We start from the raw sequence: 27,524 nt of genomic DNA on the forward strand, positions 1-27,524 counted from the left end.
TCCCCTATGAGGGACACAATATTTAAAGGAAAGCGTGAAGAATGAAACTTCCAGAAAAAGCGAAAACGCGGTATTTAAAAAAGGTTGGGCCTGTCGTGTGACATAAAATTGGTTCGAAAATTCTCTTTTTCCTTCCGCCAAATTGGAGGTACCAAAAACACAAAGGGGGAAGGAAACCAAGGCAACTTCGAATAACACATAGAAGGGGAAGAAAAAAAAAAAGAAACTCCCAGGCAGAGGACTCATAAAGGAGAGCACGATAAAGAGCCCGACCTACCCATTTAACTAACCAAAAGGATAAGATGTTCAAAACGATGAGGAATTATTTCATGCTAAATTTCAAAAGAAACTATCGACACTATTCAAGAAAGAAAAACATAAACAACATAAACCGGAAAATAAACGACCCCTATAGTGACCTCTACAAAATGAACTATTACGGAAACAACTTCAGAAGACTTCCAAATAAAAAGACCAAATCGAATGAATACGAGCTGATCAGAACGTCCAGTAACACGTTTACTTACGCGTCTCCATACCCTCCAAACATTAACTACACCTTGAAACCGTATCCTGATTCGGCCAAAGATTTCTACTACGAAAACAGAAAGTATGTGATGAAATACAAAAACGTCGAGTACATTCCTATTAAGAGGATGGTGTGTAAGGGGACATCCAGACAAACCAACTGGGACACGTACTACTTGAGGGTTGAAAAGTGAAACAAAAAAGGAGAGGCCGCAAAGTTATCTGTGCACATGCGTAGGTGTCTACATGAATGGGTTAAATGTGCACGGAGTACACATCTCGGGAAGGGAAAAAAATAGCCAACGCGGGATTAATAAAAATGGAGGCATGTCATTGCAAATGGCTCTTCTTATGTGGTGGGGAACGTAGCGACTGTTTGGTAAGGTTACTTCCATGGCGGGCTCCTCGCGCGTGGTTACACGTGTGCATACACCACGGCATACGCTTCACGAGGACGCCTTGCTCGTGTTTTTTTTTTCTTCATGTGTTTATGTTCACCCCCAGTTCTCAAGGGGCAAAAAAAAAAAATGACAGAGTTAGGAAATCGAAAAATTTGGAAATCACAAAGCTGGAAATTTCAAAACTGACTATTTTCAAACTGGAAATTTCAAAACGGAAAATTTCAAAATTGCAACGTTGCACAGTTGCAAAAAAGTCAGCGGCAAAATGTACTACACGTATGCTCAACTGTGAACAGAAAATTGTGACACCCCTGTTAGCCCTGCAAATGTGTAAACTGTTCGCACCCCTTTGCTAATTTTTTACTTTCTCTTTTTTTTTTTTTTTTTGTGTTAACTATGAACTGCCGAAGTTGTTAATTTTCCATTTGTCACAGTTTTGTGAAATTGCGAAGCTGCTAAATTGTGAAGTTACTAAGTTGTTAAGTTGTGGTTTTGTTTCTTTTTGTTTCTTTTTCTTTCCCCCTTTGAACATGCCCCCACTTTTGAGTACCCCCTGTAACCGCGCCCTTTTTAATGACTCACTACGCATGTAACTGCCCATTTGGAGTGCCCCTGCCTCCTCATTAACTCTGTGAAGTTCGAACTTTTGTGGCCCTGGCCATCTTAAAAATGAACGTGGAGGAGAAATACAAACTATTTAAGGAAAAATATAAAGAGATAAAGGAGCAAAATGGTAATGCCTGTTGTTCTACCATGCTATGCGGAAGCCAACCGGTTGTCCCTCCGCTCTCTGTCGAGGGTTATGATTTGGTTTCTCCCCACGTTTGCTACTCCCCTTTTTGCTCATTTAGACATCCTCAAGAAGGCCATAGTGGAGTACAAAAAGGACATTAAGCAACTGGAAAAAGATAATGAAGAACAGAAAGATAAAATTAGCCGCATGGTGGATGAGAACAACGACTTGTTGAGTAGCAACAGCCAGCTGTCCAGCAAAGTAGCGCAGCTGGCGAGTTCTCTGGAGGATAAGGTAGGGGAAAGCCAGCACGCGCGATTACACCGTTTGGCAATTACACCGTTTTGCCATGTGCTGCCTGAAGCGCTATTGTTAGCATTGAGTGCAATGCAAGGATGTCATGGGGAAGGCGCCCCTCCAGCTTCCTCATTCCATGTCTTTACGCCGCCCTAATCGCAGAAGAAGGGCAACTCCGGGTGGCGGAACTTAATGCTGCTTCCAAAAAACTCACGGGAAAACATCGAAGAATCCGTCGCGTTCGAGGAGCTCGAAAATAAAATAAAGGAAAATGGTTCGAACCGCGCTAGTGGAACCATGAACACGATTGCGAGTGGAGTGTGAATCGCGTCCGAATGAGGTGTGAGTGGCGTCCGAGTGATGTCCTAGTGAGATGCGTGCCTGGTACCTACTCTCCAGATGCCAGCACAGAGACGAACACCCCTTCTTTCGATGCACCCTTCCTCCCCTCTTCAGAGATGCTGCACAAAAAAGTGGAAGACCTCCAGAATGAGAATAAAAAAATAGAGGAGGAGCTGGACGCGTGTAGGACCTTCCACAAGGACAAATTAAACGAAAGAGAAAGAACCATTGACAGTCTTAACGAAATTATTACCAACTCAAGCAGAAGTGTTATCAGGCTGGAACAGGAAAGAGACGAAATGAGGCAACAGCTCGAAGAGGACAAAGGAAATTTTGCCCGTGTCATAGAAAACAAAAATGAACACATAAAGAAAATGGAGAAAATATACAAATCCATGAGGAGAAAATGCTATCCAAAGTATAAAGTCAATTTTAATAGAATCCCGCTTTCGGCGAGACCCGATCATTATGATGGTTACCTGCAGGTGGGAAGAGCGTGCAGACGAGCAATCAGTTGCACACACCCCAGTTGGACTCTTTGCTAAAAAGCTTCATCCCTGTCTCCCACGTGTCACATTTTCCAACTGGCCCCATTTTCCAATTGATCCCCCCCCATTCCCCCGTTCAGCGCCAAATCAACGAGCATTGCAAGTTACTCCAAAGCCACATCCTAAATGCAATACAAAAGTTGCAACAATACCTTCTGAGCTGCAAAAATACTTTTGCGTCTCAAGCAAACCAGTTAATCGATTTTTGTCACAAAACGGAGGGAGAACAGAAGGGAGAGAAGAAGGATGACCAGTTGGACTATTCTAGAGTTGCGGACCTAAAGAGGATTTCCCAAAAGGTAATACATCATTGTCTAGTACCCCGCCACCTGAGAGTTTGCATCATGGGGGGGACTTCTCCCAACCGTACTGATTTCTACTCCATGTGTACATCTTCCAACCGTTTTGGTCACCCTTCGAAGGAAGTGAGCTGCCTAGAGGAAGCGATCAATCTGTTAGACGATCTCCGGACGTGTCTGCATGGGAGCAAAGACAAGGTACACGTTCAGGTAATTCTTCCAACGGGGTCGTCATCCCCCCATTTGGGCTTCTCTCCCACTGTGTGCATTTCTCCCCCCTCACCATGTGCACTTCTCCCCCTGGCAGGCCCTTCTGCGCAACCTGGCCACCACCGTAAAGAAGATATTCCTAAACGTGAGCGTCTACCTCTGTGTCGAAGAATACCTTTTTCCAACGTACACGACATCGAAATCCTTTTCACTCAAAAATGTCGCTCGAGAACTGAAGAGATTGAAGAGGCTTCTTCTCAAAGCCATCCACTTTTTTGCGCTCCTCTTGTTTGTAACTCCATACGAAAATGAGAAGATAGTGGAAGAGCACTTTAAAAAGAGAAATGTCGTTAAGTGGGTCGACGAAACTGCAGAAGGAGAAGCAGAAAGCGGAAAAAAGGGAGAGCAGTACCATGTGGAGGCGAACTACGAAGAAGCAGACACTAGTCTCCCTGACAGCGAAGACGACACTGTTAAGAGTGATCAAATGGTAAAGTTAAGAGGAATTCATTTTAAAGAATTGCTGGAAGAAAGAGAAAAAAACTCTCTCTCAACATATGAACATTTAAAAAACTGCTCAGAAGAAAATAAAAAATTGATTACCTACTTGGGGAAAAAATTTCACAGCCTGTTAGAAGACTTTTGTCACGCCTTAAAATTTTTAAAGTCCTACTTCTCCTTTCGCATTTTTGAGATGAAAGGATCTGATGTTCTCCATGTAGACAACTCCAGGGTGATGACAGAAATGTTAGACGCAACGGAGTCGCTCATTAATTATCTTCAAACGTTCGATGTTGTGGAGAAGAAGTCGCTCCCCTTAATTGCTTTCCTGTCTTACCAAAGATTTAACACTCGAATGGCGTTCGAAGAGGAGAGAAATTGCCTAAATAGGATCAACGAGGCGTTTATTCAAACCAGGCATATCCCTTACGCCGTGTTGGAAAGCAGCTTCGGGAACCTCCAAATGTGCAAGAAGGACAAGGACCAGCTGAATAAGGCCCTTTTGCGGAAAACCAAGTTAATCAAAAAGTTGAAGAGGAATTGTAACCAGGTTGGGCGCAGAGGATGGGCACTCCCACGTTGCACATGACGTGTATGCCACGGTTGCACTGTTCCTACACCGCCTCTACGCCGCTTTTACACCCCTCCTATACCCCTTCTCCGCCGTCACAGACTCTCGGCGAACTTAAGAATGTCCTTCTGACCAACAAAGAACTGACCCTAAACAATCAGTGCTTAATCAGCTGCTTGCCCCCCAAACGGGAAACCATCAACCATGTGGGGGAAGACACAACCGAGGAGGGCATCAAGAAATATGCAGAAATGGTCTTTAACTTTGTCTCGTATAGCAATTTAGAGAAGCCTGGATTAACAGTTCACGAAAAACAGCTCATCGAAGCGTACGTCTGTTCATGCATACGTATAAAAAACCTACACATGGAGATACGGAAGCATGTCGAGGTGAGGCCCCAAGCATTCACATTCTGGAAGAACTACACACATAACTGAACGAGTAACCTCTTCACAACTGTGGCCTCTTCCACATGGGAGTTCCCCCCCCTTCCCCTCCTTCCCTGTGCAGGTTCTGGAAAGCCTACAAAACGGGTTCACCCTTAAAGAGGGAGAAATACAAAAACTGAACCTCCAAATAGAGGCGCAGAAGGTAATGCCCTTCCCCGTAGCATGACGCAAAAGTGCAGCGAAAAAGAAACTGCTCGTCTTTTCCATCCTCACAAATATGTACGTTCTCCCAAAGTTTACTATATCTGTGGGGGGCCCCCTCCACGATTAACATTTTATTAACATTTGATTTACATTTCTCTGCATACGAAATTGGGATTCCTCACCCAGGAGGAAGAGATAAATATTCACAAAAAATACGAAGAGCAGGTAAAATCTCAGATGGGGAGTGTGATCACTCGGACAACCACGGCACATTCACATGCATAGGTGCACCCCAGACACATATGTCTACACGTACATGCTTACACAACCCGGTGGATGTGCTTCTCCCCATCCCTCCAACAGATGAATACCCTGCACGATTTAATCATCACCCTGGAGAAGCAATTATCCAAGCTCAACTCTGAAAAGAATGTGAACAAGTTTTTGATCCTCTGCTCCATCTGCGGCAGCAAGAATAGCATCGGTAAAATTGGGAAGGTGAATCGTCCGATAGTTCGGTCCTCTGATCATCCGGTCGTCTGATGGTCTTATGGTCTGATGGTCCTATCGCCGTCAAATCAGAGCCAGTGCACCTCCAATTTCCTCTCTTCCCATTTCCGCCCCTTTTCCTTTCGCAGGTGCCATTCTGAAAAATCGCAAGTGCCTCAAGTGCAGTTCGATAATTATTTTCTTCCAGTGAGGTTGCATTGGGGGAAAGCCACAAAATGGAGCAGACGGACCCAGTTTGACGACACAGTTTGACGAGGCGGTATGAAGACCCTAGTTGGACATTCCGCTTGACCATAACATCACTGCTTCGGCCAGTAGTCCTTGTACGTGAGCTGAATGCGCTTCCCCTTCTTGTTCACAAAGTTCGGGTCCATGTAATCCTCTGGTAGAGGCGTCTCCGGAATCTGCAGAAGGAAAAAGCAATAGAGGGGGGCAAAATTTTTGGTGACGTAAAAAATTGATCATTTTGTGGAGATACAAAAGAAGCCTCGCTGTCTGTTTGTTCGTGTTAAAGGGGGCAGAAAACTCGTGCCTCAACGTTTCTGCTCTCAGGGGATATTGTGTCCCCTTTCGTGTCTCTCTTTCTCTACGACCTTTCCGGGCTCATAGGTCCACACCACTTCTGTCTCATTTAAGTCATACTCCTCCGAAAAGACTACGTTGCCATCCTTCGGCAGTAGGTGCTGCGAGGTGGGTGCATAATGGAGGTGGTTCGTTCATTAATCAGTTTGGCAGTTCGCACGCTCGCCACTTCCAGATGGGCCACTTTGCCTGTCTTTACTACCATGCTTAGCCATGCGAGCAGTGCCGGCACGAGGGACAAACATGAAGACGTCGGTTCCAACCGAGGTTCCCGCGAGACACACTCCTCTCTGGCGTACCGTTAACTCTCCCAACTTAATCGAATTGTACGGCTCTCTATAAGTTAGCCTCGACACGTCAATTTGAAAAGGGGGAGGAATATTATTCCCTATCACTTTGCACTTTATGTAGGTCATCGCTAGCTGCACATGGTAGCCACCGACGTACGCAGGGCAGCCGATAAGACCGACGATGCTACACGGGATGTTTAACTCGGTCACTTGGTTGTGAACAACTCTGGCGAATTTGAGGAAGTATATGTGCTTTTCGACTGCTCAGAGGGGAAGGGATGACACCAGGTTAGAGGAGGAGTACAGGAATGGCAGACTGGTAGAGGGATGCTTTCATGGTGTTATGCTGTGGCGGTGCAACTGGGTAGCCGCCAATGGGCCAATTGGCCCACTTGCTGGCAAAGCGCAGCCCCAGTTTAGACTCACCCGGATCCGTCTCAACATGTGACACGACGCACTCCACGACATTCCCATCGATGTGAATTCTAAACAGCCTCGCGGAGAACACTGAAGGAGGGGCAAGGGTAGTTATAAGGCGGTAGCTACTAACACGCATGATTGGTAAAGAAGTATGTCGATACTTTTCCTTTTATTTTTTTTTCCTTTTTTTTTCTATCTTTTCCTTTCTTTTCCTTCTTTTTCGCGCATTACGCAAAGACAGGTGGCCATCCTCCTCCTCGAAGGCGTACTCATCAATCAACCGGTGGTCGATGCAAATCCGCTGCTCCGCCCCATACTTCCAAATGATGGCGGGAATATACCCATGCACTTGGAGCACCTCCTTCTTTTTAAACTTCTCCCAACATCTAGCCTGCACATCCACCACCGTGCTTACGCTACTATGCGAATTGAAGTAGTGGACAATCTCCTTCTTAAGAAGATCCCATTGTTTATACTTCAAATATAGCTTGTAATTTAGGTGGTTCCTTTTCGCATTGTGCATAAAGAAGGTTGCTTTACTAATTAGCTTCAGTTTGTTCATTTTTTCCACCAGCGCTGCTGTGGCGTCACACGTTGTTGGGGATGTGCCAAGGAGGAGGAGAAGCATCCCCTTAAGGAGCGTCCCCCTAAGGAGCGTATCCTGCTAGGCAGTTAAGATGGCTCACACACGCTGGTACATACACGGGCTGGCACATACCCCCGCATAGTTAGCTAGCGTCTATGTATGTAACTGCACATATGTAGGTATGCACCCGAATGCAAACATGCGCATAGGTATACGCCCCCGTTCTACAAGGCCAACCCGCCAATGGCGCAAAAAGGGAAACGAAACAAAGATGTACTTCAGAGTGAACTGCACCTGATGTAGTTTCGGTAAACATATAGCTGAAACAACATTGTAACAAAAAAAAAAAAAAAAAAAAAAAAAGTGCATACACATGCGTATATTATACACCTAACAAATCGAACGCACGAACAAATTAACTGATGAGCTCGCCCATCCGTCCCGCCCTTGCTTCTCTGAAGGGGGCTCACAATCGGGATGAACCCATTCCGCAGGTGCAATCCTTCCCTGCGATATCCGTTTGGAAGAAAAAAAAAAAAAAAAAAATTCTCCAACGCTTCGCAATCTTCGCTCATATGAGGAGGATCCCCACGCAACGGGGCAAACGAAGGGGAAACTGTTTTGCCCCCGCGTGAACTTCAAACACACCCTTTTAGCCGACTCGTTTTACCCACCATTTTTGCCAGGTCTTACTACACCCAAAGTTTTAAGCGATGTACCAGACATCTCTCCTTGTGGAAAATAGCCTAATTGTAGGTGGTGGTAACAGGGCACATCCCGCAGGAGCGAACACAGCACAATGCTCCAGGATGCAACCCACTCGGATCTTCCTAACAATTCCCCTACAAGGTACCCATGATGATGTTACCTAAGAAGAGGGGCAAATGTTCCTATATGGGGGTATACTTATAGGTGTGAATTTATTTATACATTTTTCTTCTTTGGGTTACTTCTTGCCCTCTCAAATGGCTATATGCTACTCCACAAGTGCACTATGATGTGCCCCTCGCACCCATACGCCGCATTACCATTCATCTCGTACAGCTCGTCGTTTGAGCTCTCCGTTTCGGAGGCGTACTTCTTGTTCCTACTCAGGATGTAGGTTTTCAACTCTATGGGCTGCGAAACGATGGGGTAGGGAAGAGGAGGAGACGAGTTTGAGAAATGAAAGGCAGATGTGCAGATGACGAGGGGGACAAACGTGAGTCGCATTCTAATTGGCCAACATGTATACAACTTCGCTGGCAGGGACATCAAGGGGGATGCCCCACGTGTGTGCTCGCCTCTCTAGCGCGCCCGATTAGACGTACCGCCTGAAACGTCCTGCTGTAAATTCGTATGAACTCTTTTTTGAGGAAGGACCTCTCCCGACGACAAGATACAACCAGTTTGAAGAACTGTCTCGACTCGCTTTCGCACATTGCCTGAATGGAGTTAAAAAAAAAAAAAAAAAAAGGAGTAGCAGGTGGCCAACCATGTAAGAGTCTCTCTCAAAGGACACCACACTGCATGGGTTCATTCGAACATGTACTAGATACACATACTGCCCAGGCGTAAAAAACCATGTGAACATAATCACTAGGATAGTTACGCGACTGCCATATCGTTTGGCATCGCACCGTAGAGGGACCCCCCTGGTGCGGGGAAAGTAAGGCTCACACGGAAGCACCTCTGCACGGATTTGCAGGCCCCTCCATTCCTATGTACGCCTCTTCCCCCCCACACACTTACGTCAATCTTCTTGAACGCGTCAGAGCTTAAGCCTATGCCGCTCGTGTGCGATGTGAAGTAGCATGGGAAGGTCTCCTTCCTGCAATTTTTTTCGATTGTCTTCCTATCACTGGACCAATAAATAGTCACCTGTATGTTGTAACTTACGTCCATGTTCATTCTTTTAACGTATGAGCTGTGTAGGAACACCGTGATGATGTTTACTTTTATGGTTAGCAGATGGTCTGTCTGTTTGGTCTTCTCCCCAGGAGCTTTGCAGAGGGTTGTCGCGATTTTGCCTGCATCTTCGTGGTTGTCTTTCTGTGTGGCCGTTGGTTGGTAACTTTTGTTGTCCTCCGTCTGACCGATCTCATCACCCCCCCAGGCTTCTTCCCTCTTTTCCACCCCCCTTTCTGACTGCGTTTCCTCCTCCTCGCTGGTAAAACTCCCTCCCGCGTCTTCTCGCCCCATGGAATCCATCCCTGGCGAACGTCTCACGTGGCTATCACTCAAGTATATATTTCGTTTGACTCGAACAAGATTTGTTAGCCTATAACTGAGGCTGCTTTTACTCGGGTAGACATGACTTGGTCTTTTACGTTTCGTTTCGTCCTTTTTGTGTGTCAAGAGGTGATATGCAAAACTGGTTGCTTTTGTTTCGTCATTTAAACGCAACGTGCATGCTGTGTGTGCTCCCTTCATTTGTGAAAATTTTGAGGCCTCTCTTTTTTCTGCACCTTGCGTGAGGTTTGCTGCGGGGGTTTCTGATGTTGTGGCGGCTGACCTTCGTGATGATGGTGCTCCTGATGATGGTGTTCCTGATGATGGTACTCCTGATGATGGTACTCCTGATGATGACGCCGATGGCGGTGGAGAAACCCTCCTTTCTTTTTCTTTTTTTCCCTTCTCAATAAACGATTTTGGCGGCCAACCGATGGAGGGCCCCCCTTTGCCACCCTCAGTGCAACTCAGATTTGGGAACTGATCTGTTTCTGGTACTCCCTTCGGAATTGCGATGTTCCTGTTTGACATTTTTTTTGCATTTCCTCGTTTACTCATCGCAAAACGTTTTGACACCTCTTGCCCCTCGCTCTGGTTGCAAACAAGTGAAATGTCTTTTTTTTTTTTTTTCTTTTTTTCCTTCTTCTTCTGCCCTTCAGTACTATCCTTTCCTTCACCTGGACTATTTCTTTTCAGATATCTTTTTTCAAGAAAAAATTCGAGGGTACTCATGGAGCATTTCATATGCCTTAAATCGACATAGTTAGAATTTCTTGTCATCCTTTTTTCATTTTTTAAAACTGATTTGTCCATTTCGCTCAGCGTCATTTTGTGTGGAAATGAGCCCATTGCGGGGGGAAATGGTTTTCCCCTTCGAGCGATAGGACTGCTTATTCGGCGTCCCACCAGGTTCGTTGTCCCCTTGGGGTTATTCCCCTCGTGAGTACCTTCCTCCCTAGGAGCATTAAACATATGGCTCGTTCCGTTGGAGGGAGTGGCCCGAGTCAACCTTATTTCATTTTTATTGCTCACACTTGAGACGGGACTCCTCCCTTGATGAGACTTCAAAGGATCCCCCTCCTCTTCTGCCACCATTAGGGGGGAAATATTTTCCTCCACATTTTTCCCCAAATTGGTAAAATGATAAAATTCGCTCTTCTTATTAAACCCTTTGGCGGTGTTCGCCTCTTTGTCTCTACCCCTCGCAATTCTGTTCTCTTCTGATGGGTCCAAATCACAATTCTGCTCCTTTTCCTTCCCATGTTTGCTCACAAAGTGTGATATGCTCTTCCCCCCTGTGAGAGCACCCTTGCGTCTAAGAGGGTTTCTTCTTGGGGATGCTACCTGAATGGACCTAACTAATTTCTGAGGCCATCCTTCTTCCTTGTTAAGCGTATCCGCTTGCTCTAAATCTCTTTCCTCCACTTCTTCTTCTAAACGGCTTTCCTTCGCTTCCTTCTTTCCCACCTTGCTACGCTCGGAAAGGTCGTAAAATCGTTCTATCACGCTAGGGTGAAAGTTGTCCACCACCCCATCACTTCTCCTACTGTGATAGCTTCCTTTTTCTTCCTTTTTCCTTTTTCCATCCTTAGATGGCGAACTTAACCCTTTTTCACTTCTCCCCTTTGGATGCAACGTTTTAGTGCCTTCCTCCGTTTTATTAGAGGTCGGTTCTCCTTCCCTTTGAGGAGGTTTCCCCGATGAACCTCCTTCATCCAGACTTTTGGCGTCATTCTCAATTGCTTTGCAGTTTTTCCCATCCATCTTAAAGCTCCTAGAGGGGTGGTCACCATCCCGATTGTTCTTCCTCGCATATGGCTCTTCAAACGTGTTAGAGATTCCTTCTTCGTTTTCTCCTTCCTTATGTTCTTTTTTCTCCGTAAAATTTTCATCTTTATAAAATCCTACTTTGTCTTTACTCTCCACCGCGTTCTGCCGACACTTTTGGGAACCATTATGCGCACTGCCCAGTGGGTCCAACACATCCCTCGGGGGCTGACTTGCAGGATTGAAGTGTTCTTTTCTTTTACTTCCTCCCCGTTTAAAGACATCTCCTGAAGATTTTTTTAACTGCCTATACGAATCCAGTTCACCTTTTGGACGATTCCCGATTTCCCGCTTAACCACGTTTGGTTCTATCCCCGTTGGTGGAAAAAAATTGTCTGTAATAATCTCCTCGTCGTTCTTATCATCTACGATTTTTCCAATAGAACCTGATATAGGAGAACCCCATTGGGTGTTTCTTGAGTCCTTCCTTTCTTTTCCATCCTTTGGAGAAGGCTTCTTTGTTTTGTTACCTCCCCGTTTATTTCTCATTTCTGTAAGATACTCTTTAAAGTTAGTCACATGATGCCCCCCTCCCCATTTAACATCTTTGCTCTTTGGATAACTTCCTTCCAATGCAGATTTTCTCGGTAAGGACGACTTTTTAAACGTGCCAATTTGAGTTGCGATTCCTTTGGGCTTTCCACCTACAACAGGTACTGCTTTGCTAAAGAAACATTTCAGAGAGGCCTTTTTGTCCAAATGGCTAGATACACCCTTCGGAGAACCCTTTTTCACAAGAGCGTTTTTTCCTCCAGGCTGCTTCATCAATTTGGTACACACATTAACATTCCATTTGGAGAAAGGGGATGTCTTTCCAAACTTCTTACTATTGTTAATTCCCCCCTTTTTGGGAACCCTTAAAAGGGCATCATCAGGCATGAGGCCTTTTCCGCTCATGTGGCTCATGTCTGCATTAATGTGTTTCTCCCCCTCATCATCGAAAAAGACGTGTTTCCTTTCCTCAGCCCAGGCGGAGTGAACACTTATCACCTCATCTTGATAACCTTCCTTGGAACAACTCCACCCCATGTTAGGAAATGGAATAAAGCTGTCCCCCATGTTATTGTCACGCCGTTCTCGACGGGCTTCCCCACACCCTTCTCCATCTGAAGCACAAAAATCATATATTCTTTCTATTCTTGAAAACAGTTTTTTTTCCTTCTCGACTGCTTCCTTCATCCCCATGGGATTTTTCACCCCTGTCAACTCGACTTTGTATCTTACGCTTACCTTTTCATTCACCCTCCCTTCTTCGTTCCTCTTCTTCCGCTGCTCCCCATGATGCAGATGCCCCTCGTCGTAGTTTCTTACTATTAGCATGGTCAGCGGCAGGCTCTTTGGGGCGTCATCCAAATAGACCTTGTTCAATTTGTCCACACCCACGCCTTCCCCCCTTCCTAACTCTGCCTTTTGTTGTTTCTGTTTCCATACCTCCGTTCTGTTTCCCTTTTCCCCTCCCCCCTTTCGAATTCCCTTTTTATCTCTTTCTATGTTCTTCCTAATCAGTGTGTGGCCATTTTTGTCGCATCTTTCCTCTACCTTCACGTACCTGAAGAAAAGGTTTAACAAACTTTCGGCTTCACCGTCCCAGTTTTCCTTTTTCAATATTCTGCAAATCTGCCCCTGAACGTATTCGCGTCTTCTCAAATGTGCGTCGTCTCTATGTTCGCTCTCCACGGTGCTAGGAGGCGGCTGACTTTGTAGCAACTCATCTGGGAGCGACTTCTCCCCCTTGGGCGTTGATTCTTGAAAGGCTAAATAGAGGTCATCCTGGCCGCGTCTGCTACCGCGTCTGCTATCGCGTTTGCTACCGCTTCTGTTGCCGTTTTTCAGAAGAGAGTCCTCCCTGGGGAAATCGACCTCTCCTGCAAAATTTCCCCCTTCATGCATTTCGTAGAAAAATTGAGAGCGGTATTTGCCGTCATTTCGAGCATCATAGTGCCCTTCCACGTGACTGCAACCTGAGTATTGCTCACCCCCACTGAAGTAGCCAATGCGGGAAGATCTCACCGAATCGGACAAATCTGCTTCACTGTGTGTCTGCCACCCCTCACCTAGGCCGCTCCGTCGAATATATTTCCCTCTTAAACTGGTGTATCTGCTCTTTTCAAAGTAGAAGTTATGCGCTCCATTTTTAGAAACTTGTTCTATGGCTACATAGGAATATTCCTCAGTGGAACCTTCTCCTCTTCCGGCGTACTGATTATCCTGTCCTCCCCCAAGAAGACTCTTAGACATGATGTCTGGACGGACACGATTTTTCAAATTTTTGTCTGCCATATTTGAATGGATCTCCCTGCATTTGTCGCTAAAAAAATATTCACCTTTTTGGTCAGACTCTACTTTTTCATAGGAACGATGCTTTTCGCATAAAATTCGTTTCTCTTCATCTCCTTCGCTGCAAAAATGAAGGCGTTTCTTGGAAAACTTGAACATCCCTAAAGGTGTCTCTTCTAGTACCTTCTCGTCATTCTTTTTGCTACCATGCCGGTGATGTTCCTCGAAATTTGGCCTCAAATCAGCACGGCTACTACGTTGGTCCGTGTCACATTTTAAGGACTCCACAGAGCTTAGCTTACCCCCTTGATATTTCCCTGCCTTCTTTTTGTTCCCTCTACTGTTCACACAAGATACAAACTGCTTACTCCCTTTCGATAGCGGCAATTTCGCCTTTTTTTTCTTCCTCTCCAGAATGTTCCCTTTTGAAGAGTCTTCCTCGAATCTGCCACTGTTCGATTTATTTTCCCATTTTTCACGATCCACTTTTTCCTTTTCACGCGTGAAGTTGTTTCCTTTTCCCCTATCGAAAGAATCCATAGAACATTTCTTCAGTTTTTCTTCATTCTTCCTTAATCGCTTTTTCTTGGGCTCCCCATTGTACACTGTCTTCCTCCTCGAATGCTCGATAAACATCCTCCGTTTTTCTAGTCCATTACTCGAATCGGACGTTCCTATTCCGTGCGCTATTTTTTCACTACTCTTTTGATTTTTACTGAGCCGCTTTCTGGGCGAAAGAATTGTTGAACTTTTACATATATGCTTCCTACTCATTTTGGAGTCCTTAAGCTCGCTCCTTAAAGACGTGTTCGTTTCATTACTTTCTAATTTTGGTTCGTCCGATGGGAGGCTCCCCTTTTTTCTCTCTTCATTTAGGCTCGAATGACCTAATATGCTAGCACCACCAATTTGAAGGCTCAAATGGCTACTCTCCTCCTCTCCGGGAAGTGTGTCTCTTGAGAACTCACTGGCATCTCTTTCTAAGTGGTCACGCTTTTTATTTAGGTTTATCCTTCTTCCTTCCTTCTTTTTCCTATCAACTTTTCCATTCTTAGCAACACCTCTTTTATCGATCATTTCTGGTAAGTCCTCACCTCTATTGGGTAATGTCAGCGCAAGTCCAGAATCCAACTTTGGCACATTAGTAGATTCTTTGCTACACCATATTTTCGAAGTATATTTTGTAAGGTCTCCCCCATTTGTGCATTTCGATTTATCACCATCAGGAGGGTGAAAAGAAGCATCTCCTTCAATCTTGCCATTCGCTAAATCGTTACAACTTTCGAATCCTTTGTTTCCCCTCTTCGCCTCTTTCGTATCTACATTACGCTTATTACTCCCTTTGTGGGTACTTTTTCTTTCTCCTCCTTCTGAATTGCCTTCTATGCCTCCACAACTTGGTAGGAACGATGCGAATTGTTTGTCTTCACTGGCAGTGGGCTTCTCTCTCAAGTCTGTAAAAGCATTCTCTAATATTTCCTTCTTCTTTCTTATCATTCCATTTGAAAGGACAGGCTGTGGAGTAACCCTTCCATGAGCATCATTTTTAGAGACACCGCTTCTCTGCATACATTTTTTTTCACTGCTAAGGAGGGAGTGTTGCGTTTTTCCCGCTACACTATGGTTAAGTTGCTTTATCTGACCTCCCCGACCTCGTGCGACATGTTTTGCTCTGGCGGGGGAATTATCCAACACATTTTTCTCGAAACCTGCTTGGAAAAATTGTACAGAGGGAGGTAAATATTTTTACAAATAATGGAGAAAAAAAAAAAAGGCAGCATTTTTAAACATGAGCGGCGTATACATTTTTAAGTAATTACTTGGAGATGTACCCCTTGGAGAGTTTTCACACCCACTGTGATCTTGGTTTAGTCCACAATCCTGCAAAAAAAAAAAAGATCCACGTTTTGAGCAGTTTGTGTGTTTCTTCATCCATGTGTCTATCCTCAAGGCGACACATTAACGCGTGGAATTGCTTATTGAAGCACCCTCTGGGAGAATTTCATCATGTTCAAGCGGCATCACAGATATTACATGCACGGCTGCAATACGTACATAAGAATGCAGCACAATGGATTAGTCCCTCCCAGTCGCTAGGCGCCTCCTGCCGGAGCGTCTGCCCAGGTAACGTACCTCACATGTATAAGCTGATTGTCTACAATTGCAGACCTCATCAAGATGTTCTAATTTTATTATTTTGTAATAGTCGAACAGATCATTAAAGAATTTCCTCTTAATATTCTCATTGAAAAGTCTGATCTCTTCGTCGTTCCTAAATCGAGGGGAACACTCAAAATGTTCTTCATCATCAGAATCTTTCGAATCGTAATTCGCCTTGGCGGAAAAGATACACTGATCATGTCGTTCATTTACCTGTGTGGTATTTGCCACGTCTGACGAGAACCCGTTCGAAAGGGTTAATGATTCGCTTTCGAGGTAACTTTCACGATTTTGTATCTCGTTTGACACTCCGTTAAGGTCTATTTTTTGCAACTTTTGTATTTTTCCCCTTCCTGAGCGCAAGTTGCTAAGCGCTAAATCAAAGACATCGTCAACGTACTTCTTCCTTTTATCGTGGACGACCTACAAATAAAGATGCGAGTGGGCGTTGTCAGCGCTTTGGAGGGGAGGTAAAAAAAAAAACTGCTTTGAAAAGTTGCTCACCCTTGGGTTTCCGCTCTCCAGTATGCCTACGTGAAAAAAGTGAAACGTGCAAATAGAATGGATGACTGGAAGGGACGAATGTGGTGTGCTACCCGAATGTGCAAATAAAACGCTTCAATGAATTTGCTTTAAACGATTTGCTATACTGCTCAAGTTTTCAATTAGGAAAGGTGAGTCTTCACTGCAAAGAAAAAAAAAAGAGAGAATAATTTTAAGGGAAGAAATAAACAAGCGTGGCATTAATACGTCAAAAAGGTTCGCACTCTTCGTGCGCCTTCTGAGTAGTTTTAATTTCCCCCTTTTTCGTCGCCGCGCTTACTCAGAAATCATGGTTAAGCTGTTTGTAGACGCGATTACGAGAACTGTTCTGCGTGATTGCTTTTCCGAAGGAGAAGGTGTGAGTAAATCGTCTTTTAAGTTAAGTGCAAAGATGAAAATAAAAATGGCAAAGATAATATAAAGTAACATAAATTTAAAAAAAAAGCAAAATAACATCCTACAGCGCAGCAAAACAACAAAATGGCTAGTAGCTAAAAAAAAAAAAAAAGCACACACGCACAACTTAAGTTTACCGCGAAAAAAAAAATTATGAACGTTCATAAAGTATTGATAACATTGTTCGACATTTTGGCTAGCTGGAAAAAAAAAACGAAAAAAATCCTGAAACAGTTTTATCCATTTCAAACTTTTGCCAATTACGGCGTCGGCGGTGCGTATTACTATTCATTTCACTTGCCTAACTTTTTGCGAGGACAGACGTGGGAGAAAAATAAAGAGAACTATTTCATTGCATGTGCGGAAATACGCACACCATAGTTTTCCTTTTATGTGTGTGTAGCAACGGGTTTCCCCTTGGCATACCACCCTTTGTTGCTTCGCATCATTGTCGTCCTTACTGCGTAGCTACCGCGTTGATTAAAGAAACAACATTCTCCAATTGCCACATCGGCCAATTAACACACTAGCGCCACAACGCACTGCGGGCCTCTCTTTAGGGGTAACGCGAAAATAAAAATGTTTCCATCAGCGTTGTTTGGGTACATTTGGTGACATGCACAAATGGTACTAAAAAAGGGTAAGCCAAATACGGAAAAAAAAAGAAGCATAACTACAGAATTGCGTAACTGCTAAAAAGAAGCAAACTTAACTGTTAAGATGACGCCCCAATTTGGAGGAACACAAATAAACATATGGGGAGGGACCCCCAAATGAGGCGCTTCGCGATTTTCACACTACTAGATCGTACACTCAATCATCTTTAGCAGTTCCAGAACGTCGCTCTTAAACGGCTCCGATACGAGCATACATTTAAAAATGGTGTGTACTCGAGATAAACAAATCATAATTACGTATGCCATTCTTTTATAAGCAATACAGGTGAAGTAGTTGGATAAGACTCTCCCGACATAGTACAGTAGACGCATGTTAAGTTTTATTTTCTTGTACAATTCTATCATTAAATATTCGTCACTCTCCTCTACAACATCAGCAAAAATGGACAGAACATCATGTAACTTCTTCACATAATGGTTGCAGCTAAGGAAGAATTTTAACTTATGGTATGTGTTGTAGTTGCTGCTCATGTACCTCTTCAGGAATGTGTACTCATTGAACAAATTGATTAACATATTTTGGAAGCTCATTTTGTGCTGGTCAATGTAACTCTTTATGTTGATACACCTTGATATAATAGCCTTCGTTGCGTCTTTGCTAATTCCGTTTTTTTTTGTTACTTTCTTTTTGACCTTCTTTGTGTCCGCTGGGGAATCAAAAAGTGATTCCTTTGAATCTTCTTTAAACTTAGGCTGTTCCGATAGGTTATTTTGTGAAGGAAATTTTTGTATCGCATCGTTTTCTGTAACCTTTGATGAGCATTCTTCTACGGATACGTCAGAGGGTCCAGTGCAAGACGTTTTTTGATCCACGGGGGTATAGGTGAATGCACTTGGAGGGCTCGTTTCTTCTGGTGCTACGACTTGCCAGTATCCTCTGCGCATTAGGCGCGTTCCCGTCGGGTGATAGAAGAGGTTAAACACGTTTCGGTGACCAGTTGGTTGATCAGCTGGTTGGCCAGTTGGTTTGTCAACTAGTTGATCAGTTGGTGGATCATCTGATTGATCATCTGGCTGTTCAGTTGCTTCATCAGCTGATTGACCAATTGGGTGCTCGCTTGGAGGCTCATGCTGCTTCGCCATTTTTTCCCTCACAAGTGTTTTTTTGCCCGCGAGCCCATCATGCTTATGGATAAACCTGTGCAGCAGCACCCACTTTCCTATTTCTTTCCGCACAATAAGGTCCATCTGGCTTTTTCCACATATCCTGGAATGTTCCCCATTTCGCAGGTCGTTCGGCAGTCTCGCATCACTCATCTGACCCTCACTGGTTTTCCCTTAGCAATTTCTGCTTTCCTACGGGTCCACTCTCCTTGTTGTGTTCCTTTGCCCCTATTTCCTTCACTGCTTAGTGATTTTTTTTTTTTTTTCTTTTCCTCTATTATGCATCTCCACAATGATGGGCATTCTTTTCTGATACTTTCCCGTCTTCAGATGTTTTTTTTAAAACTTCTTTTCAGAGAAAGTAAAAAATAAATCTTCTCTTTTCTCCTTCCTGGAAACGTGGGTAAAATTGTGCCATGCTCCTGGGTTAACTCTTGGCAATGTCGTTTCTTCTCCAATTTTGATATATAATGTATGTTATTTTTCCCGCCTTTTAAAAAAACGGATGATGTGAAACCAGTCAACTGGTTGAGATACATATAAATGGGGGCCTAAAAAAAAGGAGCTTCAAAATGGTCGGCGTTCTGTTAGCGATGCGGAAAATTCCGAAATACATGCGGGTTAAAGCCGGAGAAAAAAAAAAAAAAAATTGCGAAAAATGCTACGGAAAAAACAGCATATTTAAAACAGGGCGCCGCGGTCCGCAAAGGCGTTGCAAAAAGGCCAGAGTATGGAACGCTGACCCGTGTTGTGCGCGTCGTGGCAACCCGGCTGTATCCTCAATCCAGGGACAGTGTCAGAAGGTTTAACATATAAACACGCGTAGATTACCTCCACTGATATATTGTACATATGGTGGGCGCGTCACCCCCACCTGAGTGCAGTGGCATGTGGAGACACAACTTCTCGCATCTGATAAGCAAAATGCGTCCACTGTAGCACACCTGTTGCATGTTATTTCCCGCCATTTGGCTTCCCCCGCTGGGTTCCTTTAACCCATTCGTTATATTCTCAGTTTAGTCCCAAGTCGAAAAAGAACGTCATGTTTACCTTCTCTTCCTTTAAAAAGGTTAAGCTGGGTCCGCATAGGATGTGGCCCACCATGGGGGCAGGTCTGCCTCCGTATTTACCCAAGGAGCAGTGTCCCAGTCACGAAAGGAACATCCCATGTGCAGTCTACCATACGAGAAAAATTCGAAACATTCGTGCACCGTGTTTTTTTTTTTCCCCATCCTGTTTTTTTCCCATCTTTTTTTTTTTTTTTTTTTTCCTTTTTAGCTGCTCGTCGGAGTGAGCGCCGCCAACGGGGGAGTCATAGCGGGCTGCTTCTATATCTACAAAAAGAACAGACCTGCAAACGACGACACACTCGGAGAACCCAGCGAAAGTTTTCGAATTAAAACCTTCGATGAGCTAGCCAAAAGTTATGACGAAAGAAATGATTTCATTGAAAGAGTCACCTCCATAAACGGATACAAAAAGAGGAACTTTCGAAAAGTGAAAGGAGTTGTCCTAGAAATAGGAGCAGGGTCAGGAAGGAATTTCGCATTTTTAAAAAAAGTGGACGCCTTAGTATGCGTGGAAAAAAGTGAAAAAATGTGTGAAGAAATGAAAAAAAAATTGGAAAAAATAAAACCATCCTATCCTGTATATATCATAAATGATGACATAAAAAATAGTCTCTTCCGTCCAAACGTTTTCGATTCTGTCATTTCGTCTTTCACCTTATGTTCCCTGGAGCATGTGGACGACAGCTTAGAGAAAATCCACCAAGCGTTGAAACCTGATGGCAGGTTTTACTTAGTCGAAAGAGGCATCATTTACAATAAGATCATTCGCTACATTCTGAAAAAACTAAATTTATATCCTAATAAAAGAATTCCCTGGGAATTTGGCTATTATGAAAATAGGTGCCCCTTAGACATTTTAAAAAGAAATAATTTCAATGTCATTTTTAAGTTAATAAAAAATGCTGGTAGCATTTACATACTTACAGCCAAGAAGCAAGGGGACTCTTCTCCCCATGCGAAGAATGGTGCGTTCCTCCCGCGTGTCAACCGGGGGAATGCAACTCAACAGAGCGATCATCTGCAAGACGAAGTTAATGACAAAAGTGGAGTAGACCAAACGCGGGATGATAAGGAGCCCCCCATCGACATTAAAGATATATTATCTCATCGATTGGCCGCCCCGATTTATTACTCATACAGAAATGGGTAACAAGGAGCATTCCACATGGGCCTTATAGGCGTCTGAATGATTGAGGGGGGAACTGAGCCAAAAAAAAAAAAAAAAAAAATTACACACGCTTATCCATGCACAAACTTCTCCATCCACACATATGGGGAACACCCCTGACTAACTGTTTCGTCTACTCTTCGTTCAACTTAACCAATGCCAACAGCTCGCAGGATCCAAAGAGTCCCTATTTGCTCTTTAGGGGCCAACAAAAATAGAAGCCGGGTGGCTGGTGAAATGAACACACTTTACGTATGGGTGTATATAAATGTAACGTCTGATCTCCCGAACGACCTGCTAATGAACGGGTACCCGTCGCTGCCACCCGTTTGGCGACGGATCAAAATGCGTTAGTCCGCCCAAAGCACATTCTCCATTCGCAACAACACAGTGCGTCATAATATTCACAGTGGTTGCAATTGGTTACAGCAGCTTCAGCTGCCCCGTTATCTTGTTAACAACTTCGTCGGGCACTGAAAAAAAAAAAAAAAAAAGGGGAAGAAACTGTCTGTGAAGCGGAAAGAGTAGGATAAAACGGGAAGACCTGTCACGCGACGACACACGTCGTTGTCGTGCGGAAGAACGATCTGTTTATTTCGTTCATTTCGTTTATTTCTTTAATTCCTTTTTTTTTTTTCATACCCGGCTCGATAGCGATGACCGTTTCCGTGTTCGGCTCGATTTGCGTCCGGCCCTGAGGCGAAAGGGGGAAACGAGGAGAAGGTAGAGATGGGAAAGATGCATTCACTCCACGCCATTCACAGTCACGTATGAGCATATAATATGCTACACGCTGCTCTTACCGCGTCGATGATTATGGACGTCATGAGGTTTTCCATCTTGGCCTTTCTTTCAATTTCGTACATTTCGTCCAAGCTCTGAGGGTTTGGGGTGATGGTGGAAAAAGTAAGCACACAGGGGAGGCGTAAGACGCTAAAGGAATGGCCTTTTAACAGAGCTAAATGGAGGAGCCACTCTTCCCCCTCGGATTACCGATATCTTCAGGACAATCTTTTTCTGTCCCGTCTTTTTCCAGAGGTCGAAATAGGTGAGAGTGCCTTTCCCACTTTCGCTGGCCTTCAGTTTGTTACTTCTTTTCAGAATTTTCTCGTAAATTGCTAAGCAGGCGTGGCAACATTGGGAGCAGATCTTCCCCTTGTTCATTTTGATGTCTATTCATAGGAAGGGGGGCAGCAAAATGGAATAACCAGAATGGGTATAAGCTAAATAGGCATAAGCAGAATGGGTGTTACTCAGGGGGAGTGTTCTATCATCCTAAGTAGCTGCCCAATGGGTGCCCGCTCCGCACCACGAGTGCTACCAGCACCCCGGAGACACGAAGGGACCTACCTGTCCTGACGCAGAACACCATTTTGCAGTCACTCCTGCATATCAAGTCAAAGTTCACACACGCGTCCCTTATCCGCACGGCATTCTTCTTCATCCCATTGACGTATTTGGACAGAAGGCCGACTACAAATCCACACAGAAAGGTAAGGAGCAAAACGAAGACATCATACCCGTCATTTTTGATGCTGCCCAAATGACTGACGTTGCTTCCTGGGTCATTCATATGTTTGGAGTTCTTGCAGAAGAATAGGTCAAGGGGGGAGGCGACAGGACGATGGGTGAGGGGTCCTACATAGACTCACTTCTGCACACACAAAATGCGTTTCGTAGTGGGCGATGCAGTTTTATGAGGTATGCAATAGAAACTATATATACCTGTATTACTTGGTAGAGGCTGTTAGAGGGTAAATTGGTCAGCGGAAATGAGGCTTCTTCAGTGGAGGAGGGGTGAGGATATATGCGTCATGCGTCAGGGTAAGTAGGCACATAGACATACATAATCGTACAGGTGAGTTAATGTATTTTCCTTTTCTTTTTTTTTTTTGTCCCTCCTGAGATATTGATCGTGCTGCGAAATGATAAATGTCTTCCTCCAAGTGCAGGAGGAACGAAGCAGTTGTGCCAACCTTCGGCAAGCGTAACCGCTGTGCGAGAAGATCGTCAATCTGTTGTGAGCCCCTTGGCTTCTTCAACGCTACGCCACTTCCCCATTTTGAGTGGTCCCTTTTTGCCACGGTGCACTTGTTGGCAAAGCGTGAGCCCCTATTTCTTTCGTAGCGCAAATCAGCGGCGATTAAAAAATCCCCCTCGCGCGGGTATCCGTACATACGAACACAATATGTCCAACTGAGCGGATTAGCGGCACATCGTTATTATAACACTGCATACACGTGTTATTGTTATTTACGTAGCGCTGAAGCCTTCGGCGAGGGAAACGGTTGGAGACTCCCCGGGTGGAACAAAAAATTGGCACGTCTCCCAAAAAAAATCTTCTATTTTAACGAATCGCTCTAACGTCGAAAGAAACTTGCGACAGGGCGGCGACCCACGCGACATGTGAAAAAATGCTCGTCTGGGGTGCCCACGCACCGACAGCTAAATCTGCGTTTCGCGCGCTGAGGGATAAGCCGCTGCTGCGGGGGACAAAGCTCACATGAAAAATATGCGGCGTGATTGCGAGTATATATAGCCCATATGCCACGCCGCGTCATTTTATTTCTTTTTTCCCGCCTCGTCAAAATTGCCCTAATTGGTTAATCTGTCAGTCTGTTAACCTTTTTAAATTTGGCCAATTTCTTCAGTTTTTCCAATTTTTTCAATTTTTCCAATTATTTCAGTTCTTTCAGTTTTTCCAATTTTTTCAGTTTCCCCAATTTTGTTAATCTTCTCAAAACAGCTAATTCTACGAGGGAGAGAAAAAAGTGCTTCCCGTTACCCCACCTGCGCAGCGGCCCCCTACAAAATCGAGTCACAGCCCATTTGCCGCTTCCTGTATACAATAGTGCGAGGGGCAGGTATCATCGTACAAGTACCTATATATATATACGTCCCCACATAAATACATAACGACATAGCTACGTACATTCCGCACCACGTACACTTCGCCACCTGTCAAAGTTTCTTCCCCCCCGTACGACTTAAAACATGGAAAGTGCCTGCGAAACGAGGCCTCTTCTTTTGTAGACCAGAAAAAGGGATCGAGAAGAATGGGTGAAGAGAAAGAGACGGAAGGGGCCACTCGCTGAAGATGCATAGTTAGATATTTGCCTAAAGTTACATCCGTGAAGACATGTCCATATACATACCTACGCGTGCGCATGCTGATAGGCCTGTCTCACCGGATCGACGACGCAACAAGCACCTCGAAGAACCCTCAAAGCATGAAAATCGCAACCCCGCGTAAACACCCATTTTTCCAGCCCCTACTCAGTACCCGATAAAGGGAAAGAATGATTTCGGAGAAGAGGGAACACAGCAAGCACAAAGCCCATCGGAAGGGAAAATTGGTGGAAGAAGAGGAGGAGATCTGGGGAATACCCCACAAGGAGGATAATAATGAGCATTACGAGCATGGCGGCGAAGACGACAGCAATGGGCACTCTCTCTCGCCCCTAATCGAGGCACACAACTTCTTCGAAAACAATGAGGTCAGCGAACACGGCGAGAAGGAAAATAAAAAGAAGAAGAAGAAAAAAAAAAAAAAAAACAGAGAAGATGACCCAGAGGGGGAGAACCCCCGCATGGACGTAAAGGGCCCCAGTTATGAGATCAACGAGTGGGGTGAAGTCAAAAGGGAAGAACACCAGCTGGGTAGCCACGATCAGCAGGAGGAGAGGCAGAGAAGAAAGGAAGAAAAGAGAAGACTCAAGGAGGAGAAGAAAAGACTCAAGGAGGAGTTGATAACGCACCCGCCGCCAACAAAGCAACCCCTAACAGGGAGAAAGAAAAAAAGTGTCCGCTTCCAGCATGAAGAAGTCAGCAACGAAGAGATCCTCAACTACTTCATCCAGTCGTACGAGGACAAAATAAGCATAGAGCACGACGAGCTCTGCCAAGTAATGACCGGCAAGAAATTTCTTGACATTGAGCGATTGGCAAAAAACGCCACAGAAATTACCCACCAGTCATTAATGCTGAAAAATATACAAAAGGAGCAGCAGAATTATTGCAGGCAGTGTGGCTACATCTATAACTACGACGATTATATGTATATGTATATGAAACGTTTTAATCTGTCCAAGTCAAGGGAGAGGAGTAACTGCCTCAATGGAAGAAGCCCCTATGGCCCATTTACTGGTGCCATGGAGAACGCCAATTTCGACAACGAGAACGCCATCAAGTGTATTTATTGCGGAGCCGTAATAGATACCATCGAAATGTATAACCACTGGAATGGAAAAGAAAACTACATTGAATTGAATTCGTATAGGGAGAAGTACATATTTGATAAGAACAAAAAAAGTTACTGGAAAAATAAAATCACCTCCCTTGAGAAAAACGTTTCCCTATTCAAGGAAGATCAAAATCAAGCTTATAATATTACCTATGAAAAGTGTACCGATTGTGGCAATGACTTTTTGCATTTTATTAATATACAGACGAGGAGTGCCGATGAAGGGTCCACCATCATTTATTTCTGTCCCAATTGTAAGAAGCAGACAACGGTTAATAATTAGTCGGGTTTTTTTTTTTCTGGGGACGTTTCCACTTTTTGCTCAATGGCATCTACCTGGGTACTTTATGTAGAGGTTTTCTTATCCATACACGATGGCACTCTGCTGTATGCCTCGCTTGAATGAGTAAACCGCTACATCTACACACACACCATTCCCCGAATGATACCATCGGTTCGTCTTCGCGCCGAAATGCCATTCGCTTCCTTCCCCATGTGTCAAACTAAGGCAGTACAATTATTGCTGCCGCTACACCCCTGGCACAGTTTGCTTTTCGGGGGAATGTCTTCCTCAATTATGCCGCTCCACACTGGGGGGGCTCCCTTACCCCGTTGAAGTGACCTGCCCTGTGCTGCGCAGATGGCAGCCTATTCGGAGCCGCACACAGCTGCCCTCTGTTGCCCGCGCGGGGAAACTGTTTCGTAAAATTTCTCTTCCATCCCTTTTGGGTATCTTTGCATCTTTTTGTTTGTTTGTTTTTTTTCTCTCATTTTCATTTTACACCTTCGTGGAGGAAGCCCCCTGCGCAAAACACACCAACTCTGAACAGCCAGCTCGGCTTCTCCAACGCGACGTAAAAGTTAATCTTCAAATGGTAGCTTTAACCCATTCCTATGTACACACAAGTACGGGTGAACTGTCTCTTTCGGTGAGAAGTTAATTTGGTACGATAAAAAAAAAAAAAAAAAAAAAATCGCTGGGACAACAGGGAAAGTACGTACGTGTACGTGCGTAGCTGCACAGCGCAGGTGAATAGTGCCAAGAAAGGGAACCTATGTGTAAACCTCTTAATCGTATTAACCCATCCTGCGATGGAGTGGAAGCCCAGTTTTGTGCCAAAAAAAAAAAAAAAGGGGGGGCAAAAAACAAGGGGGAAGACCCATTTTAAAGCAGTGCTATTCCATATGGCGGCCTCACGTCCGTTTAGTTATAACTCCACCGTTATCCGTTAGCTATTCCCCCCCCATAACTATGTGGTACGCCACCCCTCTGTCGGCATCCCCTAGTTGTGCACATCGGCTGATTTTTCCTTCTTCTGCTTCTTCTGCGTTTTCTTCTTCTCTCGGCTCAATTTCTTTCGCACCGTGCCTCCCCTGTCCCTCCTCATTTGGTACACACTTATGTCTTCACTCTTTGGAATGGGAACTACAGAAGACTCCTTGTAAAAATGGAGCCAGCAATGCAGCAGCGGCATCTGCTTATATACATGACCATCTCCAAGGGGTATAATTTCCCTGCATGTTCTGTCCCCCAACAGTTTCTCCCGTCTGAAAAAAATATTCTTAATGTGGCATATGGGCTTAATGTGCCTCCTCAGGTTTACGTTCATTTTTGGGGGGTGTCTGTCTGTGTATATATGTGTATGCGCATGTGTATTTGCATGTGTATGTGTGCACATTCACCTATAGGGAATGGCCCTACGCTAAGGCACTGTTTCATGAAGCAGCTGTCTCCTCGTTGCATCTGTAGGGACAACTAAGGTGGGTATAAAACTGAACTATCCGTTGGCTGCATCGCAGACGTGGCCTCACACTGCGCGGTGGGGGGAAAGGAAAACTGGCACGAAAAATAGCACTCTCCGGTTCGGTGGTCTGCAAGGGGATTGATTACATCGCTGGAGCCACCCGTATCATGGAAAAGCTGCAGCCAGGAAAAGTGCTTCCCGCTTTGACGAAACTCTTTCAGCAAGAGGTTACCCTGTGCAATATTCCCTGGGGAGAAATAAGAAGGGGCCTTCAGTCGAACACGTCACTTTAGTTTCTCTTGGCACATTATCAAAGCGTTGCCAAAAAAAAAAAAAAAAAAAAAATTAATAAACAATGTTTGATTGTAGTAAAATCCATACTACATAGAACTTGGGGTGGAGGTTTTAGTGAGCTGCGAGATCGCGCCATTGCACTCCAGCCTGGGCAACAGCGAGGAAATTCTGTCTAAAAAAAAAAAAAAAAGCTACCTCACCTGATACTTGGCTAAATTCCGACGGGTTGGGCTAAGATGCACCGCAGTAGGGCAATTTCTTTAATCGCCCTTTTTCGTCCAAACAAATGTGCTCGTTAGTGTACACCTTTTTGCCGCAAGCCTGCCATCTTTAATTTTAACGTACACGTTTCAGTTGCGCCGAGACTGGCTACGGTTGTGCATAGCTGGAGAAAAAAA

The 27,524-nt window shown here is 44.6% G+C and overlaps 9 protein-coding genes across 9 annotated transcripts; 4 read left to right on the forward strand and 5 right to left on the reverse strand.

Annotated features, from left to right (window-relative positions):
- Positions 1–296: 296 nt before the first annotated feature.
- C922_04530 (hypothetical protein) lies at positions 297–722 on the forward strand (the record flags this gene model as incomplete). Its single annotated transcript, XM_008820113.1, has 1 exon — positions 297–722. A coding segment is annotated over one exon (426 nt), but the record flags the coding sequence as incomplete, so codon positions are not given.
- Positions 723–1,598: 876 nt separating this feature from the next.
- Positions 1,599–5,566, forward strand: C922_04531 (hypothetical protein; the record flags this gene model as incomplete). Its single annotated transcript, XM_008820114.1, has 11 exons — positions 1,599–1,662; positions 1,781–1,956; positions 2,122–2,233; positions 2,416–2,786; positions 2,930–3,148; positions 3,272–3,358; positions 3,456–4,409; positions 4,532–4,813; positions 4,941–5,021; positions 5,210–5,248; positions 5,387–5,566. 11 exons carry the CDS (start codon positions 1,599–1,601, stop codon positions 5,564–5,566), a joined length of 2,565 nt encoding a protein of 854 aa, XP_008818336.1.
- Positions 5,567–5,832: 266 nt separating this feature from the next.
- C922_04532 (hypothetical protein) lies at positions 5,833–7,387 on the reverse strand (the record flags this gene model as incomplete). The annotated part of the gene is made up of 5 exons (XM_008820115.1): positions 5,833–5,937; positions 6,127–6,216; positions 6,415–6,668; positions 6,832–6,912; positions 7,057–7,387. The coding sequence occupies 5 exons, from the start codon at positions 7,385–7,387 to the stop codon at positions 5,833–5,835; spliced, it is 861 nt and encodes a 286-aa protein (XP_008818337.1).
- A 993-nt stretch (positions 7,388–8,380) lies between these two features.
- C922_04533 (DNA (cytosine-5-)-methyltransferase) lies at positions 8,381–15,295 on the reverse strand (the record flags this gene model as incomplete). The annotated part of the gene is made up of 3 exons (XM_008820116.1): positions 8,381–8,530; positions 8,722–8,835; positions 9,143–15,295. The coding sequence occupies 3 exons, from the start codon at positions 15,293–15,295 to the stop codon at positions 8,381–8,383; spliced, it is 6,417 nt and encodes a 2,138-aa protein (XP_008818338.1).
- A 507-nt stretch (positions 15,296–15,802) lies between these two features.
- C922_04534 (hypothetical protein) lies at positions 15,803–18,759 on the reverse strand (the record flags this gene model as incomplete). Its single annotated transcript, XM_008820117.1, has 3 exons — positions 15,803–16,309; positions 16,391–16,416; positions 17,637–18,759. The coding sequence occupies 3 exons, from the start codon at positions 18,757–18,759 to the stop codon at positions 15,803–15,805; spliced, it is 1,656 nt and encodes a 551-aa protein (XP_008818339.1).
- Positions 18,760–19,708: 949 nt separating this feature from the next.
- Positions 19,709–20,826, forward strand: C922_04535 (hypothetical protein; the record flags this gene model as incomplete). The annotated part of the gene is made up of 2 exons (XM_008820118.1): positions 19,709–19,780; positions 19,885–20,826. 2 exons carry the CDS (start codon positions 19,709–19,711, stop codon positions 20,824–20,826), a joined length of 1,014 nt encoding a protein of 337 aa, XP_008818340.1.
- A 565-nt stretch (positions 20,827–21,391) lies between these two features.
- Positions 21,392–22,417, reverse strand: C922_04536 (PTH2 family peptidyl-tRNA hydrolase; the record flags this gene model as incomplete). Its single annotated transcript, XM_008820119.1, has 4 exons — positions 21,392–21,538; positions 21,648–21,722; positions 21,838–22,016; positions 22,195–22,417. 4 exons carry the CDS (start codon positions 22,415–22,417, stop codon positions 21,392–21,394), a joined length of 624 nt encoding a protein of 207 aa, XP_008818341.1.
- A 1,726-nt stretch (positions 22,418–24,143) lies between these two features.
- Positions 24,144–25,370, forward strand: C922_04537 (hypothetical protein; the record flags this gene model as incomplete). Its single annotated transcript, XM_008820120.1, has 1 exon — positions 24,144–25,370. One exon carries the CDS (start codon positions 24,144–24,146, stop codon positions 25,368–25,370), a length of 1,227 nt encoding a protein of 408 aa, XP_008818342.1.
- A 1,000-nt stretch (positions 25,371–26,370) lies between these two features.
- Positions 26,371–26,697, reverse strand: C922_04538 (hypothetical protein; the record flags this gene model as incomplete). Its single annotated transcript, XM_008820121.1, has 1 exon — positions 26,371–26,697. The coding sequence occupies one exon, from the start codon at positions 26,695–26,697 to the stop codon at positions 26,371–26,373; it is 327 nt and encodes a 108-aa protein (XP_008818343.1).
- Between the last annotated feature and the right edge of the window lie 827 nt (positions 26,698–27,524).

This window comes from Plasmodium inui, assembly GCF_000524495.1.
Source record: "Plasmodium inui San Antonio 1 unplaced genomic scaffold supercont1.25, whole genome shotgun sequence".
In the NCBI taxonomy this organism is placed as follows: Eukaryota; Apicomplexa; class Aconoidasida; order Haemosporida; family Plasmodiidae; genus Plasmodium; species Plasmodium inui.